Source organism: Rhincodon typus, chromosome 4 (genome assembly GCF_021869965.1).
Source record: "Rhincodon typus isolate 14 chromosome 4, sRhiTyp1.1, whole genome shotgun sequence".
In the NCBI taxonomy this organism is placed as follows: Eukaryota; Metazoa; Chordata; class Chondrichthyes; order Orectolobiformes; family Rhincodontidae; genus Rhincodon; species Rhincodon typus.
The window spans coordinates 88826894-88842771 of NC_063335.1; the positions used below are offsets into that span (position 1 = coordinate 88826894).

The 15878-nt window shown below is 41.8% G+C and overlaps 1 protein-coding gene across 1 annotated transcript in view; it reads right to left on the bottom strand.

Moving 5' to 3' along the window:
* Positions 1-15610, bottom strand: part of LOC109927288 (microtubule-associated protein 4-like) — a 126334-nt gene extending 110724 nt beyond the window's left edge. The window contains exons 1-3 of the mRNA XM_048596159.1: positions 15500-15610; positions 13908-14018; positions 8462-8581 (exon numbers count right to left, since the gene is read on the bottom strand). Of these exons, the coding sequence (XP_048452116.1) occupies positions 8462-8581; positions 13908-14018; positions 15500-15527 (259 nt within the window). The 5' untranslated portion in view covers positions 15528-15610. The remainder of the gene's footprint in view (positions 1-8461; positions 8582-13907; positions 14019-15499) is intronic.
* Between the last annotated feature and the right edge of the window lie 268 nt (positions 15611-15878).

Genomic DNA, 15878 nt, shown 5'->3' on the forward strand with positions numbered 1-15878 from the left:
CACTACACCTAATAGATAAATCAGCCCTGGGCCGGACTGGAAATTGACCACAATGATAACAGGTTATGAGAACAGGGTTGCATAAATTGGCTTGTGTGCCCATGAGTATAGAAAATGGTCTGTTTAACTATGTTAAGAGTTTCATTTAAAAAGAGATTGTGGTTGATCAGATTTTCAAAATGTTAAAAGGATTCATAGGATAGATAAAGAGAAACTTTCCTCTGGTGAGATAAATGAAAAGTGAAGTAATTTTCATTAAAGCCAAACAATGCGGGTGAAGAAGACAACTCAATTGGATCACTCTTTTTTCCCCAAATTAGGTAGTAAATCATTTGAGCAAAGGTAGGTAAATGGAATAAGAATACAACTCATTACACTATTTTTTGTTAAAATGCTCCACGGCTTCACCCTTTGTTATTTCTGTACCCTTCTCCAGACCTACAAGTACTTAAGATCACTGAGCTCCTCTACATTTGAGCATCTTCAATTATAACTGCATCACAATAGAAGGCAATGTCCTCAGCTGCCAAGTTTCCTAACCGTATCTTCTTCCAAGAGACTCTTTAAAATTTACCACTTGAAAAGCTTTTGGCCATCTGTCCTGATAGCCCTTTTACCAAATTTTAATTAACACACATGAAATGCCTGCAGATGCTCTACTGCATTGTGTGTTCCAACTTAAAAGGCTCTTTGTTGGTACAAGTTTTTGATGTTATGATCTAACTGAAAAGGTGAAGCAAGCTCAAAAGGTTTGACTTGCCGAATCAACTTGGTACGTCCTTTGAAAGAGTGCTGTGGGATTGTATATGCCCACCTGAGAAAGTTGATACTGCTTCATTTTGGTGGTTTATCCAAGACAGCAGCACCAACTGTTACACACTCCTTCAGTATCATACTGTATTGTGCTGAGCAGCCATCTCAGATTATGTCATTAAATCTCTCAAGTGGAGTATGGACCTACAGTCTTCTAATACAAAGATATCAGCTATGGCCCATGCTAGCCATGACACTTCTGAGCCAGAAGGCTGTGGCTTCAAGTCAGGAAATTCTCCTAAGTGACCTAGAATACATACATTCCTCACTGAAACCAGAATATCTGACCAACATCACAGATTATGGCACAATAAAAGTGTTTAAAGTTAGAAACAGGCGGAACGCAGAAGAGAATAGCATATTCTTTCCAATTTCTCCAATGTAGAAGAAAGGGTCATAGTTAGAAAAAAAAAGACCAAGAAAAGGATTTTACAAGCAAACAACTGAGGACATGGGATTCCAAGGTTAGTGGCTCAGGCTGAAACTATGTCTAATATTAAAGATTAAATTGGAAGAGGGCAGTATTTGCACTGCTTCTTAGGAGGGGCAGCAGCGACCACAATTGTTGAATGGCCTTGCGCTGTGACAATTCTTTGAATCCATGAGGAAATAAAAAATTGGGTTAAAAGGATAGGACCTGGGCAGATAAATGTAAGGAAAAAGCATTGACAGTGGTTGCATTGTTTCCATGTTGTAATTTTGGAGTATATTTACCCAATGGGCCATTGAATGGAATAACTCAGGAGTCTTTTGAATTCTAAGGGTTAGTGCCACACCAAATGCCACAAACCTACCATTAATTCAGGGAAGGAGGGGCAGAAGAGATGAAAATAGCCTATAATCTGATTGAAAACCTATATTCTCACTCCTTCCTTTTTTAATTTCTGCCTCATAGGTAGCTTCCTAGACAATGGGTGAAATTAAACATCTGCACCTCCCCTCATTAACAACAAGCAAATATGAGAAACGTTAACGCAAATCAGAAATGTATTTTAGATTACCGACTTGCTTGTATTATTGTATTGAAACAAATAGTTCAAATTTTAAAACCAAAATGAATGATCATCATTCCTCTTCAGTAATACTTGTCAGATATGTTCTTGTCATGGCTTCAAAGTGACACTACACAATGCCCACTGTTTACCCTTGCTTGGTGGTGCGGCAATGCTCAGTTCATATTCTGGACCTACTGACCGCACGACATGGACTGTGGCTTGCAGCTTTCAACCTTCAAACCTCACTTCTTGGCACAGTAAGTTATAATGCCAATTTACTGCATCACAACCATATGGCCTCTTCCATTCCAGTTAATAAGCTTCCCAGTACTCCTTTCAGAGGTTTAATACTGCCCAGGATTATTTGTCAAACTGGCAACTTTTCTAGTATTTTGTCCCTTGTTGCATAGATCACCAGATATATGCAACTTGTGCTGTTGTAGGAGGCATCACAACCATGTTCCACAGGTGGTCACCAAACACCTGCACTCGAACATACTAGCAGGCATCAGTTACTTCGTAGCAATTAAGAGGATGAAGCATGGTCTACTGCTTTCTCCCTTCAGAAAGCCAAGGTTCTACTGACCTACCTCAGGCTTCACTTAACTGAACGATCTCAGTGCATTTTGGGGACCATGGTGGTCTGTAGGACTTATTATTGCAATTCACAGTGCATTGCTAACTGAACCCAATTTGCACCAACTCTAACACAACCCCTTCTATCTGCTGACTGCAAGGCACCATTAAAAGAGAATGTTAGATCAATCAATTCTGCTGTAGATTGGTTTAAATCTTGCTTCTAAAATGAGGTTGACTGAAAAGTGCTGAATTCAATTTATTCAGAACAATCTGAAACAATGACAGTTTTGAAAGAAGAGCGTTTAGTCATGCTATTGTTGAGCTCAGTGACGAGATTTGTTGATAAGCAAGGATATAGGCGCAGCACAGTGAAAAACTGGAATCCTTTGACAACAGCTTGCTTTCTCATCTATTTCATATCAAAATGTCTTCAAAAGGTCAGATCCCTTCAACTAGCCTGCTTCCCCAATATTAAAGTCCTCGCCAGTCATTTCTCCAAGCCCTGCTAAAATCAAGCTCCTCCTTAACTCCCGGTCTCAAACAAAATTGAGAAACTTCTCCACCATTAAGTGATGCAAAAAAGTTCAATAACTGCTGATTTCATTTAAAGCCTTGGCTTGTTTCTGCAATCTCCCCTTGCCTGGAAAATACTATGTCCTGTCAGACAGTAGAACTGCTTCTCCCTGCATTTGTGAGCAGTGATCATGTCATAACTCATTTAGAAGGAAAAAAAGCATCCTCCATGTTAGACTCATCACCTCAGGTGACCTCGCACCCACGGCCTCCAACCTCATCGTTCCCCAACCTCGCACTGCCCGCTTCTATCTCCTTCCCAAAATCCACAAACCTGAATGCCCTGGTCGACCCATTGTCTCCACCTGCTCCTGCCCCACCGAACTGATCTCCAACTATCTTGACTCCATTTTCTCCCCCTTGGTCCAGGAACTCCCTACCTATGTCCGTGACACCACCCATGCCCTCCACCTCCTCCAGAACTTCCAATTCCCCGGTCCCCAACACCTCATCTTTACCATGGACGTCCAGTCCCTCTACACCTGCATTCCCCATGCAGATGGCCTTAAGGCCCTCCGCTTCTTCCTGTCCCGCAGGCCCGACCAGACCCCTCCAATGACACCCTCATCCGATTAGCCGAACTCGTCCTCACACTCAACAACTTCTCTTTCAATTCCTCCCACTTCCTACAGACAAAGGGGGTAGCCATGGATACCCGCATGGGCCCAAGCTACGCCTGCCTCTTTGTAGGTTACGTGGAACAATCCCTCTTCCGTACCTACACCGGCCCTAAACCCCACCTCTTCCTCCGTTACATTGATGACTGTATCGGTGCCGCCTCGTGCTCCCACGAGGAGCTCGAACAGTTCATACACTTCACTAACACCTTCCACCCCAACTTTAAATTTACCTGGACCATCTCTAACACCTCTCTCCCCTTCCTGGACCTCTCTGTCTCCATATGGGGCAACCACCTAGAAACCGATATTCATTTCAAGCCCACCGACTCCCACAGCTACCTAGAATACTCCTCCTCCCACCCACCTTCCTGCAAAAATGCTATCCCCTATTCCCAATTCCTTCGCCTCCGCCGCATCTGCTCCCAGGATGAGGCATTCCACTCCCGTACATCTCAGTTGTCCTCGTTTTTCAAGGACCGTAACTTCCCCTCCTCGGTGGTCGAGAACGCCCTCAACCGTGTCTCCCACATCTCCCGCACCTCATCCCTCACACCCCGTCCACGCAATAAAAACCAAAAAAGAATCCCCCTCGTCCTCACGTACCACCCCACCAACCTCCGGATCCAACGCATCATCCTCCGACACTTCCGCCATCTGCAATCCGACCCCACCACCAAAGACATCTTTCCCTCCCCACCCTTATCTGCTTTCCGGAGGGACAACTCTCTCCGTGACTCCCTTGTCCGCTCCACACTCCCCTCCAGCTCCACCACACCCGGCACTTTTCCCTGCAACCGCAGGAAGTGCTACACCTGCCCCCATACCTCCTCCCTCACCCCCATCCCAGGCCCCAAGAAGACTTTCCACATCAAGCAGATGTTCACCTGCACATCTGCCAATGTGGTATACTGCATCCGCTGTACCCGGTGTGGCTTCCTCTACATCGGGGAAACCAAGCGGAGACTCGGGGACCGCTTTGCAGAACACTTACGCTCGGTTCGCAACAAACAACTGCACCTCCCAGTCGCGAACCATTTCAACTCCCCCTCCCATTCCTCAGACGACATGTCCATCCTGGGCCTCCTGCAGTGCCACAACGATGCCACCCGAAGGTTGCAGGAACAGCAACTCATATTCCGCTTGGGAACCCTGCAGCCCAATGGTATCAATGTGGATTTCACAAGTTTCAAAATCTCCCCTCCCCCCACCGCATCCCAAAACCAGTCCAACTCGTCCCTGCCTCCCTAACCTGTTCTTCCTCCCACCTATCCCCTCCTCCCACCCCAAGCCGCACCTCCATCTCCTACCGACCAACCTCATCCCGCCCCCTTGACCTGTCCGTCCTCCCTGGACTGACCTATCCCCTTCCTAACTCCCTACCTACACTCACCTTTTACTGGGTCCATCCCCGCCTCTTCGACCTGTTTGTTTCCTCTCCACCTATCCTCTCCTCTATCCCTCTTCTATCCGCCTCCCACTCTCTCCCTATTTATTTCAAAACCCCCTTCCCCTCCCCCTTTTCTGATGAAGGGTCTAGGCCCGAAACGTCAGCCTCTCTGCTCCTATGATGCTGCTTGGCCTGCTGTGTTCATCCAGCCCTGCACCTTGTTGTCTCGGATTCTCCAGCATCTGCAGTTCCTACTATCTCTCTCCATGTTAGACTTGCCCACAGCAAGGAACTTAAAGTTGCAACATACAACACTCACATCACTAAATGAATTATTGTACAGCACATCACAGTGGATAACCAGAATGAAGAGGAAATGAAAGAGGGGTGCTAAGAGGAGCATAAAATGCGTGAGATCAAAATTTAAACAGTTTTATCACCCAGAAATTCTGTTTACTGCCTTAGAGCAAATTCCAGAGTATACTATTTCATGTAATATGAGGCAACTTGTTTTCAAGTATCCTGTAAAACACCATGCTAGTTGCAGAAGGCTCCTGTTCATTAATCTAGTGTAAGTATTACAACTAGCCCATAAATGTTATATTAGAAAATGGTTTTATTGATGTATGATATAAAGACCTTCTACTTTTACTTTACTCACAGGGTATGAATGACAGTGCTACAGTAACAACTATGGCTGAGATTGTGCTGGGAAAGGCACAGATTGTCAACCACTTTGCATGCATAGATCATACAGATCAGATTGGACAAGGATAGCACACTTTCTTCCTTTCAGGACACTATCAAAGATGTTTGGTTGTCACAATCTGGCATCAACCTACAAATCACCACATTTAAAATAGAACACAATCCTACAACGGTCACCGTGGAATATGAACTCATGATTACTAGATTCCTGGTTTAATATTATAACTAAGGATATGGGTGCATTGGATTACTAGTCCAGTACAACCAAAAATCTGGAGCCACACATTCAGATTGCACCACAACAGCCAGCCATGTAAATTCAGTTTATTCTGCAAACCTGGAGTTGCTAGAGTCCTTCAAAGATGTAACAAGCAAAGTTGATAATAGCGACCCAGTAGATATCTTTACAGCCAGAAGGAATTTGATAAGTGTTGCACAAAAGGTTAATACACCAAGGTAAGATCATATGGGAATAGGGGTCATTTATAAGCTTCCGTAGAGGATTGGCTAACCAACAGAAAGCAGAGATTCGTGATAAATGGGCCTTTTTCTGGTTGGGAAGATGTAACCAGTGGGAGGCCACAGGGTTCAGCCCCTGGACCCCAACAATTTACAATCTATATTAAATGACTTAGATGCAGGAATAGAATGAACAATAGCCAGGCTTGCACAGGACACTAAAATAGGTGGGAAAGTAAGTTGCAATGAAGAAATTTTGGGTAGGGGAGTCCAAAGCTAGAAGGCATAGGTTAAGGTGAGAGGGGTAGATTTAAAAGGGACCTTAGGGGCAACTTTTTCATGCATGTATGGATTGAGCTGCCAGAGGAAGTGGAGGCTGGTACAATTACAACAGTTAAAAGGCATCTGGATGGGTACATGAATAGGAAGGGTTTAGAGGGATACGGGCCAAATGCTGGTAAATGGAACTAGATAATTTAGAATATCTGATCAGCATGGATGAATTGGACTGAATGGTCTGTTTCCATGCTGGGGATATGGGCCAAATGCTGGTAAATGGAACTAGGTTAGTTTAAAATAACTGATCAGCATGATGAATTGGACTGAATGGTCGGTTTCCATGCTGTACAACTCTATGACTCTAAGATGCTTACTAAAGGATATGGAAAGGTTAGGTGAATGAGCCAAGGCTTGGCAGGTAAAATAGATACATGTGAGGTTATCCATTTTGGTGGGAGGTACAGAAAGGCAGCTTAGTACCTAAATGGAGAAAAACTTCAGAGTGCTTGAGAGGGATATGGGTGTCCCTGTCCATGTATCACAAAATTAGTATGCATGTACAGCAGCTAAGGAAATTTGGCATTTATTGTTAAATGAGTAGGGTATAAAAGTAGGAAGGTTTTGTAGTAACTGTACAAGGCATTTGAGAGACAGCAGCTGATGTACTGCATATAATTGTGGTCCCCTTGAGGAAGACGTAGTTGCATTGGAGGCAGTTCAAAAAAGGTTGACTAGATTGATTCCAGAGATGAAAGGTTTGTCTTGTGTCGAGAGATTGAGCAGTTTAGGCCTATACTCTCTGGGGTTTAGCAGAATGAGGGGTGATGTAATTGAGGCATATAAGATGCTAAAAGGGATTGATAAACTAGACAGAGAGGACATTTCCTGGTGAGCATTCTAGACTCAGGGGTCATAATTTTAAGATAAGAGACAGCAGATTTAAAAAACAGAGATGAGGGAGAATAACTTCTCTCAAAAGGTCATGAATCTGTGGAATTCACTACCTCGGAGGGTGGTGAATGCCAAGAATTTCAGCAAATTTGAGGAGATAGGCAGTAGTGGGTTGAAGGGTTATGGAGAGCTGGCCAGAAGAAAGTGAAGTTGAAGCCAAAATGAGATAAACTATAATGGTATTAAATGATGGAGCAGGCTTGAGGGGCTGAATTGCCTACTCCTGCTCCTAGTTCTTATGTTCTTATCTGGAATAAAAACCTAATGTCAGTAATGGTCACCATGGAACTACTACACTGTTGTAATAACCTTTCTAGGTTATGAATGCCCTTTAGGGAAGAAAACGTGCCATGTACCCAGTCTGGCCTACAAGCGATTCCAGACCCAACCAGTAATGTGGCTGACTCTTAACTGTCCTTGAAATGGCCCAGCAAGTCACACAACCAGAGACGCAATAACTGCTTGTGCTGGCAGTGTCCCTCATTCCATGATTTTTTTAAAAAAAATCTAACCTACTATAACCTTACAATAATACAAAGCTCTGCATCTACGTTAGACAAAAATAGAGCATACGCAGCAAACAAATGATCGACTGTTTCAACACGGCCCAATTGTACTCTACATTCTTTATTCCTCACACAATACTCCAACATAAAGCAATTATTAAATATTCTCTCACCTGGTAACTTGATTTCTCTTACTCTATCCAAATATGTCCCAAACTCAAATCCAGAAGGTAGGCACTCATTGCTGGGGGACAGCTTTCAAGAGATTGGTGACATTGTGTTACATAGCCCAATAGGGATCATTCTTCATCTCGGAATCCAGGTAAAAATCAAATGTGGGAAGATTGCAGCCAAGCATGATCATTTGTGAACATTTAACAGGAGGCATTAGATAATCATCAGACAGGAATTTTGGTGGATAATCCACACCCTAATGTTGTTTTGTATGAGAACAGTTAACTCAACACAACCATATGATTGAACCAGGGTCCTTCTGATGTGTGACTCAGCAACAAATTGGTCAGTGCAGTTACCCACAAAGCTACCATTCAACTCCAAACATAATGCTGTATGTTAAATTCCACTGCTTACCTGTTACTTCCGGTGTGGGCTCCATGTGCTGTTGAGCTGGTTTGGTTGGTAGATCAGTTAGCAATGCCTCTTTTTCCCATAAGTTTACTTCAGCCATCAGATTTCCTGAGAGTTCTGCACCTACAAACAGGATGGTAGATTTATAAACCAGATCTGAAACCTAGCTACATATAAAAACAAGTCAGTTAGTGATTCTATTACCAAATTTGTGATAAAAAGATAAAGGTTTACAGCCCATCACATCTTGTGAACTCTATCAGAACAGTCCAAAAGACATTCCACTTTTTGTGCTGTTTCAGACAATGAGTTATATCGCTCATTCTGGACTTTTTTTGCAAAGTACCATTTAGCATTTCATATTCTGTATTTTTGCTTTTATACAAAACGACAGTTGTTCATTACTAGGGTGCTTACACTCACTCTGGACAGATGCTTTCTCTCTTTACTACCTACCATCACCATTCCGAATGCCTTTTATTCCACATCATTGTTGCTATTTAACCTCTCCGTCATCCAACCCTATTCCAGGCACTTCCCTTTTGTTCTTAACACTGCGTAGAGCTAGAGGAACAGAGCAGGCCAGGCAGCATCAGAGGAGCAGGAAAGCTGACATTTTGGGTCAGGACCCTTCTTCAGAAATGGGGGAGGGGGAAGGGAGCTCGGAAATAAATAGAGGGGAGGGGTGGAGCTGGGGGAAGGTAGGTGGGTTGGTGATAGGTGTGTGCAGGTAGGGAGTAGCGGGGATTGGTCAGTGAGGTGGGAGGAGTGGATAGCTGGGAAAGGAGATGAACAGGTCAAGGGTCCCGACCCGAAACGTCAACTTTCCTGCTCCTCTGATGCTGCTTGACCTGCTGTGCTCCTCCAGCTCCACACTGTCATTTCTGACTAAAGCGTCGGCAGTTCTTACTATCTCTCCCTTTTGTTCTTTCTCCTTTCACCCCTTTCTAACCTCTCTCATATCTATCTTCCTTCAGTTGTGAAGAAGTCATATTCAACTTGAAATTCTGTTTTTCCTCTCTCCACAGATTCTGCCAAATCTGAGTAAACCCAGAATCCACATTGTATTTTTAATCCCCCTCCTTGACTGTTTCAAACATTCATTCATACTCCCAAAAATTATATGATGGTCTCTTATTGAACCTTCAAAAGTATTTCTGACGAAGGGTTTCAGCCCGAAATACTGATTTTCTTGCTCCTCTTTTGCTGTCTGACCTGCTCTGCCTTTCCAATCTCACACCTATAGACTCTGGCTTCCAGCATCTGCAGTCCCCTTATGGTCTTGAAGTATTCCTTGGTCTGTCTACCTGTTACATAAAACATTTCTCCCAACATCTGACCTCACTCCTGCACTGACAATTTGAAATTGATGGCCCTTCATCATTGTCACTACTATCCATGTTTAACATCAATATGGAAACCAAAAGAACTGCGGATGCTGTAAATCAGGAACAAAAATAAAGTTGCTGGAAAAACCCAGCAGGTCTGGCAGCATCGGTGAAGGAAAAAACAGAACACCGAGGAAGGGTCACCGAAGTGAAACATTATTTCTGTTTTTTTTTCCCTTCACAGATGCTGCCAGACCTGCTGGGCTTTTCCAGCAACTTTATTTTTGTTTAACATCAACATAATTCCGCTAGCAAATGTGGTTCAACTAAGACCGAGTGCGTGCATTTTGTGATGATGCGGTCATTTTAAAAAGGTTATTTTGTCCTGGGTTTTTTTCCCCCAGTAGATGTTGTAAAGGCAGAAGTACCAACTGGCTACTGAAAACTGCTTAAGTAAATAACTTAGGAGGCCTTTAGGCTTTGTTTAAAACGGTTGTAACAATGGAAGGGGAGTTTCCAGCTCTCACAGACCAGGCTTTCTAGTTTTTAAGCTTCAGCAATCAGAAGCTGTTTGGGGCCTCAGAAGGGTCGGAAACTTCAGTAAATGATTCCTAGCTGCTACTTACCCTGAAATTTCTCAGTATTGTTTCCTCCTGGATTGGAGAACTGCATGTAAGAATCTGTGTCTGAATTTACCTTTTTGCCAAGGGATGTGTTTAAGGGATGTTCCTATACTGGAACAGTTAATTTGTATGAGGTACTGTATCTATTATTCAGTTAAGTTTACCAATATTTAAGTTATTCTAAATTGCTCTCTCTAAAGTTTGTATTTTAACTGTAGTGTTTAAATAAATTGTTTTGCTTAATGTAGAGTAGTTTGGCCAGTCCCATCACATCTAGAACACGCACTTCACATCTACCCTTCAAAACAAAGTCTAGGTTACCTTAAAATATTTTGAGGGGGTCTGGTCCATAACAATTTGTTGTGTAAGAAAGACTAAATTTGAAATTTGTCTAAATGTACTTTATACTAATTTAATCTGTAGTTGGCATTAAACTGAAATTCTGCAGCTCCTAGCATTAAACAGTTAATTCCCTTCCAATACCATTCCCCCCACCCACCCCCCAAGAGTGAAGCAGCTTAATTATATATGACATTAAATAATTCAGTTAGATCCTTTGACTTGGAGGCATGTGTAAGCAGCCAACTCTGTGCAGCTTGCGATGGAGTACCAGAGTTAAATGCCTCAAGGAATGACACAAAAGAAGAAGGAGAAACATATTTGATTGCTTTTACTTAAATGTAGTAGCTGATTGATGAGTAAGATTAATGAGTATTAAATTAAAAAATAAAAAGTCTTTTGTTTGTGTTTAGGTCTTCAGCCTTTGTCCCCCTCTCCTTTTCTTAAAGAACTTGTTAAGTGCAAAATTGATACGGATGTAAAAAACAATTGATTACCAGTAAAGTCTAAACAGTGGGGGAATTTTCCCAAGTGTAAAGAGAAGGAATTTTACATTAAAAGTTACATTACAATAGAGATTGGAAGTCAGGTGGTGCATTACTGCTGCAACACGTGGAAGCTAACAGACACCAAGGTGACCCAGAGTGAGTACATCTGTAACAAGTGCTTGCATCTTGAGGTGAGGACCTGGAGTCTGAGCTGCCCACTGTACCTCAGAGAGGGGTAAAATTACCTCAACATTTCACCTCCCCCCCCACCCAAAAAGGAGGTGCCTTTACCATAGACTAGGTAATTCAAATCGGTCTGTGATCGGGGCAGGAACATGTCACTATAAAAGTGAGAAAGGTATGGGAGACCCAAGGGCAGCTTTTCAGGAATCTTGGCCCCTGCAACTGTTCTTGGATCTTGCAAGTGTGTGGACAAAAGCAGGGATTGCAGGAGAATGAGCAAACTGACTAGTGCATTACGGTACAGGAGCCATTCTAGTAGGTAGAGGAAATAGAAATGTAGTCTCGGTTGATGTCAAGATAACTAGGAGGACAGGTACTGCCCTTTTCAAACATGAGCCCTGAATTCTGTGTTGCCTGCCTGGTGCCTGGCTTAAGGATATCTCCTCAGAATTTGAACAGTTAGAAGCTAAATTACAAGGCAGAACTCCAAGATAAAATGGCATAGTAATTCAGGCAAGGAGTTAAGTGCAAAGATATCAAAGATTGGTATGGCAGGACTGGTTTTTCAGTTCACAGGGCACTGGGAGCAGAAGGGAGCTTACCTGCTGAGACGTACCTCACTTCATCCATATTGAGTGTCCTGGCAAACTGAATAACTAAGGCTGTAGAGCGTGTTTTAAACTTATATAATAGGATAATAGGTCAGCACAACATCGTGGGCCGAAGGGCCTGTACTGTGCTGTACTGTACCGTACTGTACTGTTCCATGTTCTATGTTTTAATATGTTGTGGATCTAAACAGGGATCAGGCAATTTTCGATTTGGAAATGTGTAATGTGGCAGGTTTAAAAATGACCCCAGGGTAATAACAATTACCTAGGAAACAGTTACCATAGTATCACACCATTTGACATTCAGTTTCAAAGTGAGAAATTTGGGCCAAAAACAACTGTACTAAATCTAAATAAGGGTAGTTACAAAGGATTGGAGGGCAAAGTTGATTGGAATAGACTGGGAAAGTGACTCATCAGAAAAGACAGTTCAGGGACAATAGTAGATGTTCAAGAAAATAGTTCATGACTCACAGCAAAGATATATCTCAGTGAGGAAGGTTCTAGGAGCAGGATAAACCAATCACAGTTAACCAGGCAAGTTTAGGATAGTATGAAATTGAAAGAATAAAAAACAATAATGGCACAGTAGATGGGTTGCATCCCAGGATTTTAAATGAAATACCTAGATAAATAGTGGATGGACTGTTAGTAACCTACTAAGAATTCTTAGACTCTGGAACAGTCCTGGAGGTCTGGAAAACTGCCAATGTAATGCCTCTATTCAAAAAGAGAGTCAAAACTATTTGCCAATTAGCTTGACATGTCATTGGGAAAATGCTTGTGGCTATTATAAACAATGAAAGAACATTTTGAAGTGCATAATATAAGCTGAGTCAGCACAGCTTCTCGAAGGGGAAATCATGCCCAACAAGTTTATTAGAAATCTTCAAGGAGGACAGATAAAGGGGAGCCAGTAGATCCGGGAAATTTGGATTTCCAAAAGCAGTTGATAAACTACTGCACATAAAACCCCTTAAGATGAGAGCCCCTGGTATTCATGATACATCAGCTTGAAGTGGGGACTGGGTAATTAACAGATAAAGAGTGCATTTTCAGGATGGCAATCTGTAACTTGCAGAGTACCATGCGGATCTGTGCTGGAGTCACAATTATTTACAAGACATATTGATAGCTTGGATGAGGAATGTGAATGTAACATGACCAAGTTTGCTAATGACACAAAAAACGTTGAGAAGGTAAGCAAGTAGGATGATAGGGTAGATGTGGAGAGGTTGTTCCCCTTCATGGGAGATTCGAGAACCAGACAGCATTAATCTCAGAGTAAGGGGTTGCTAGTTAATTAATTTTTTTCTCTTAGAGGATAATCAGTCAGTGGAATTCTTTACCACAGAGATTGTAAAGGCTTGACCATTAAGTATATTCAGCTTGAGACAGAGATTTTTAATCATTAAGGGAATAAAGGGTTATAGAGAAAAGGCAGGCAAGCGGAGTTGAGGATTATCAGATAAGCCCTGGTTTCATCAAATGGCAGAGTAGACTCACTGGGCTGATTGGCCTACTTCTGCTCCCAAGTCTTATGATCAACAGCAATTCAGAAGTCTTCATTGACCTTTTTTAAAATTGAAGAGAAATCACAGTAATAATTAAATTATTACTACACATATCCTTAGCACTAAAATGCAAGTCGAATTGCAGCACCTCTGCTGTTAACACAGCATAAATCAAAGCACGTAGATCAGTAATTTTTAGGATCTTTGCAAGCCACATCCATAAATTGTCATGTAATTCATGAAACACAATCTTCAATCATTTGGAAGATCAGTCATTTCAAAGTCTCCAGAGCTCTTCCTCCTAAAACAATTCAGAAAAAGTTAGCAATTATGCGCATATATGTACAATCTTATTCTACCTACTCGGTTCTTGTTCTGCTGGTGAAAGTGTGGTGCTGCTATTTGTTACGTCCTCCTGATTAACCCAAAGGTCTTCTTCAAATGCTAAGGGTGCCGTAACTGTAGCCATAGAATCTGCACAAGTACAATAAATGCTTGTAAGTTATAAGAAAAGTATTATGCAACTGTACAAGAGCCCTCCTTCAAATGTTATTGGGAGGTACTGAACAATGCAGAATAGAAGTCCCCTGTTTAATTCTTGCTGTTTTGTGATTGCAATCCAGTTACAGTTGGGCTCAGCATTCTCAAGCTTCAAAGGAGAATTTTTTAAAAGATAATGTCCCCAACTGCAATCACCAACTTTGTTGGAAAATGTGAGAGCATACATATGGAAAGAACAAAACAAAGAAAGACAGAGTTTCCTGCTCAGGAAGACCTGGCAGTCACAAATTAGGCTCATAGCTGAAGAATAGCCACTTGGATGAAGTGAGGTCAGGATGTTTGTAGCTCCAGAGTTGTATGCCAGCCAGAGGTACCATTGATGGTAGGGAAGAGTGGACAAATAGGAGAAAAGCCTTCAGTTCTCATTAATGGTTTTCTATTCCATTCTGCTAATTAAATCAACAAGACAGCAAAATGTCAGAATGGTTATATGGTATTGAGGGTATTGGAAGCAAACAGAAGGGTATTTTCACCATAAAGGGTAAAAGGTTGTGGTTTAAGTTAACAGATAACAGAGAATCAAGGAGACAAATGTGTGCAATGCCGTTTTCCTGATCTTTCGACGTTAATTGGTCTTTAAAAATTGTTGAAGCCTGAGGAGCCTCCAGAAATGGCAGAAAGGGACTTTTCTTTTTAGATATTTAATTTTGAAATCATATCTTTAGCACAAACCCTGACAGGATATGGAATTATTGCTGCAAATGCTAGCATACAGATTTAGCCCTACTTTTCACACATCCAATATGAAAGAGAATTTATTACAAATCATGGACTAATGATTAGATGGTGTCAAGCTTGGTTTTTAAGAGTCTCAAAGAATAAGAAAGCACAGAAAGGAGAATGGACTGCAGCAACATTCTCGAAACAAGACATACACAATCAAGGTCACAATAAGCAAGAGAAGGCTTGGAGGCTAGAAGTGAGAGAATTACCTTATAGCCAGGTTCTTCCCATGCATGTTGCCCAGATATGCAAGACAGTTGTTAGGAAAAAAAATTCCAAGATATGGCAGTAGCACAAAAGTAGGAACAGACTAGGTCTTAAAGAGTACTCAAAGTTCTTAACAAGAAAATAAACTTCAATTGAAGGAAAGAACAGGAGTGTTTTTAAGACATAGACTCAAGAATGAAGGAGAATATAACACCCTCATTTGAGGCAAGACAAGACTGATGAGACTAAAAATAACAAGTAGACAAACAGCATTGAAGAAAAGCTGTAGAAATTAAGAGATAGCAACTGTTTGTTTAACTAGAGCTGAGAAATTAAGAAACTGAATTTTTCAAGAACTTAGTAAAAGGCACTTTGACAAATATCCAGGGACGTTGGGTATATTCAAGTTTATGTTGTAGCAAGTCAACTAAACAACTTTCGCTCTAATTTTCACCACTGTATACCTGTGGCTTGCCATGTGGAATCAAACATTTGTTCTTGAGGAGGAGCCGTCTCTTCAAGTGAAAGTGGGTCCCATTCAGAGGTTCTCTTTTCTTCAAATGACAGCTCTTCTGCAGGTTGTTGAAAGGGGAAATTTTACTTCATTAAAACTGAGGCAACTCAATATGATTATCATACAAAAAATTCACATATATATGTGAATGAGCAGCTGAATATGCACTGCACTTTGACCTCAAAATAAAAGATATTTTCTTTCTCATGTCCTGGGTGGGAGGTTTATTTTTTTCTAATTAAAAAGAGTGACTAATTTTCAAGACTTTTTCATTAGATGTAACAGCACTTTGACGTCTCGAGGTCATAAAGGCACATACATATTGAAGT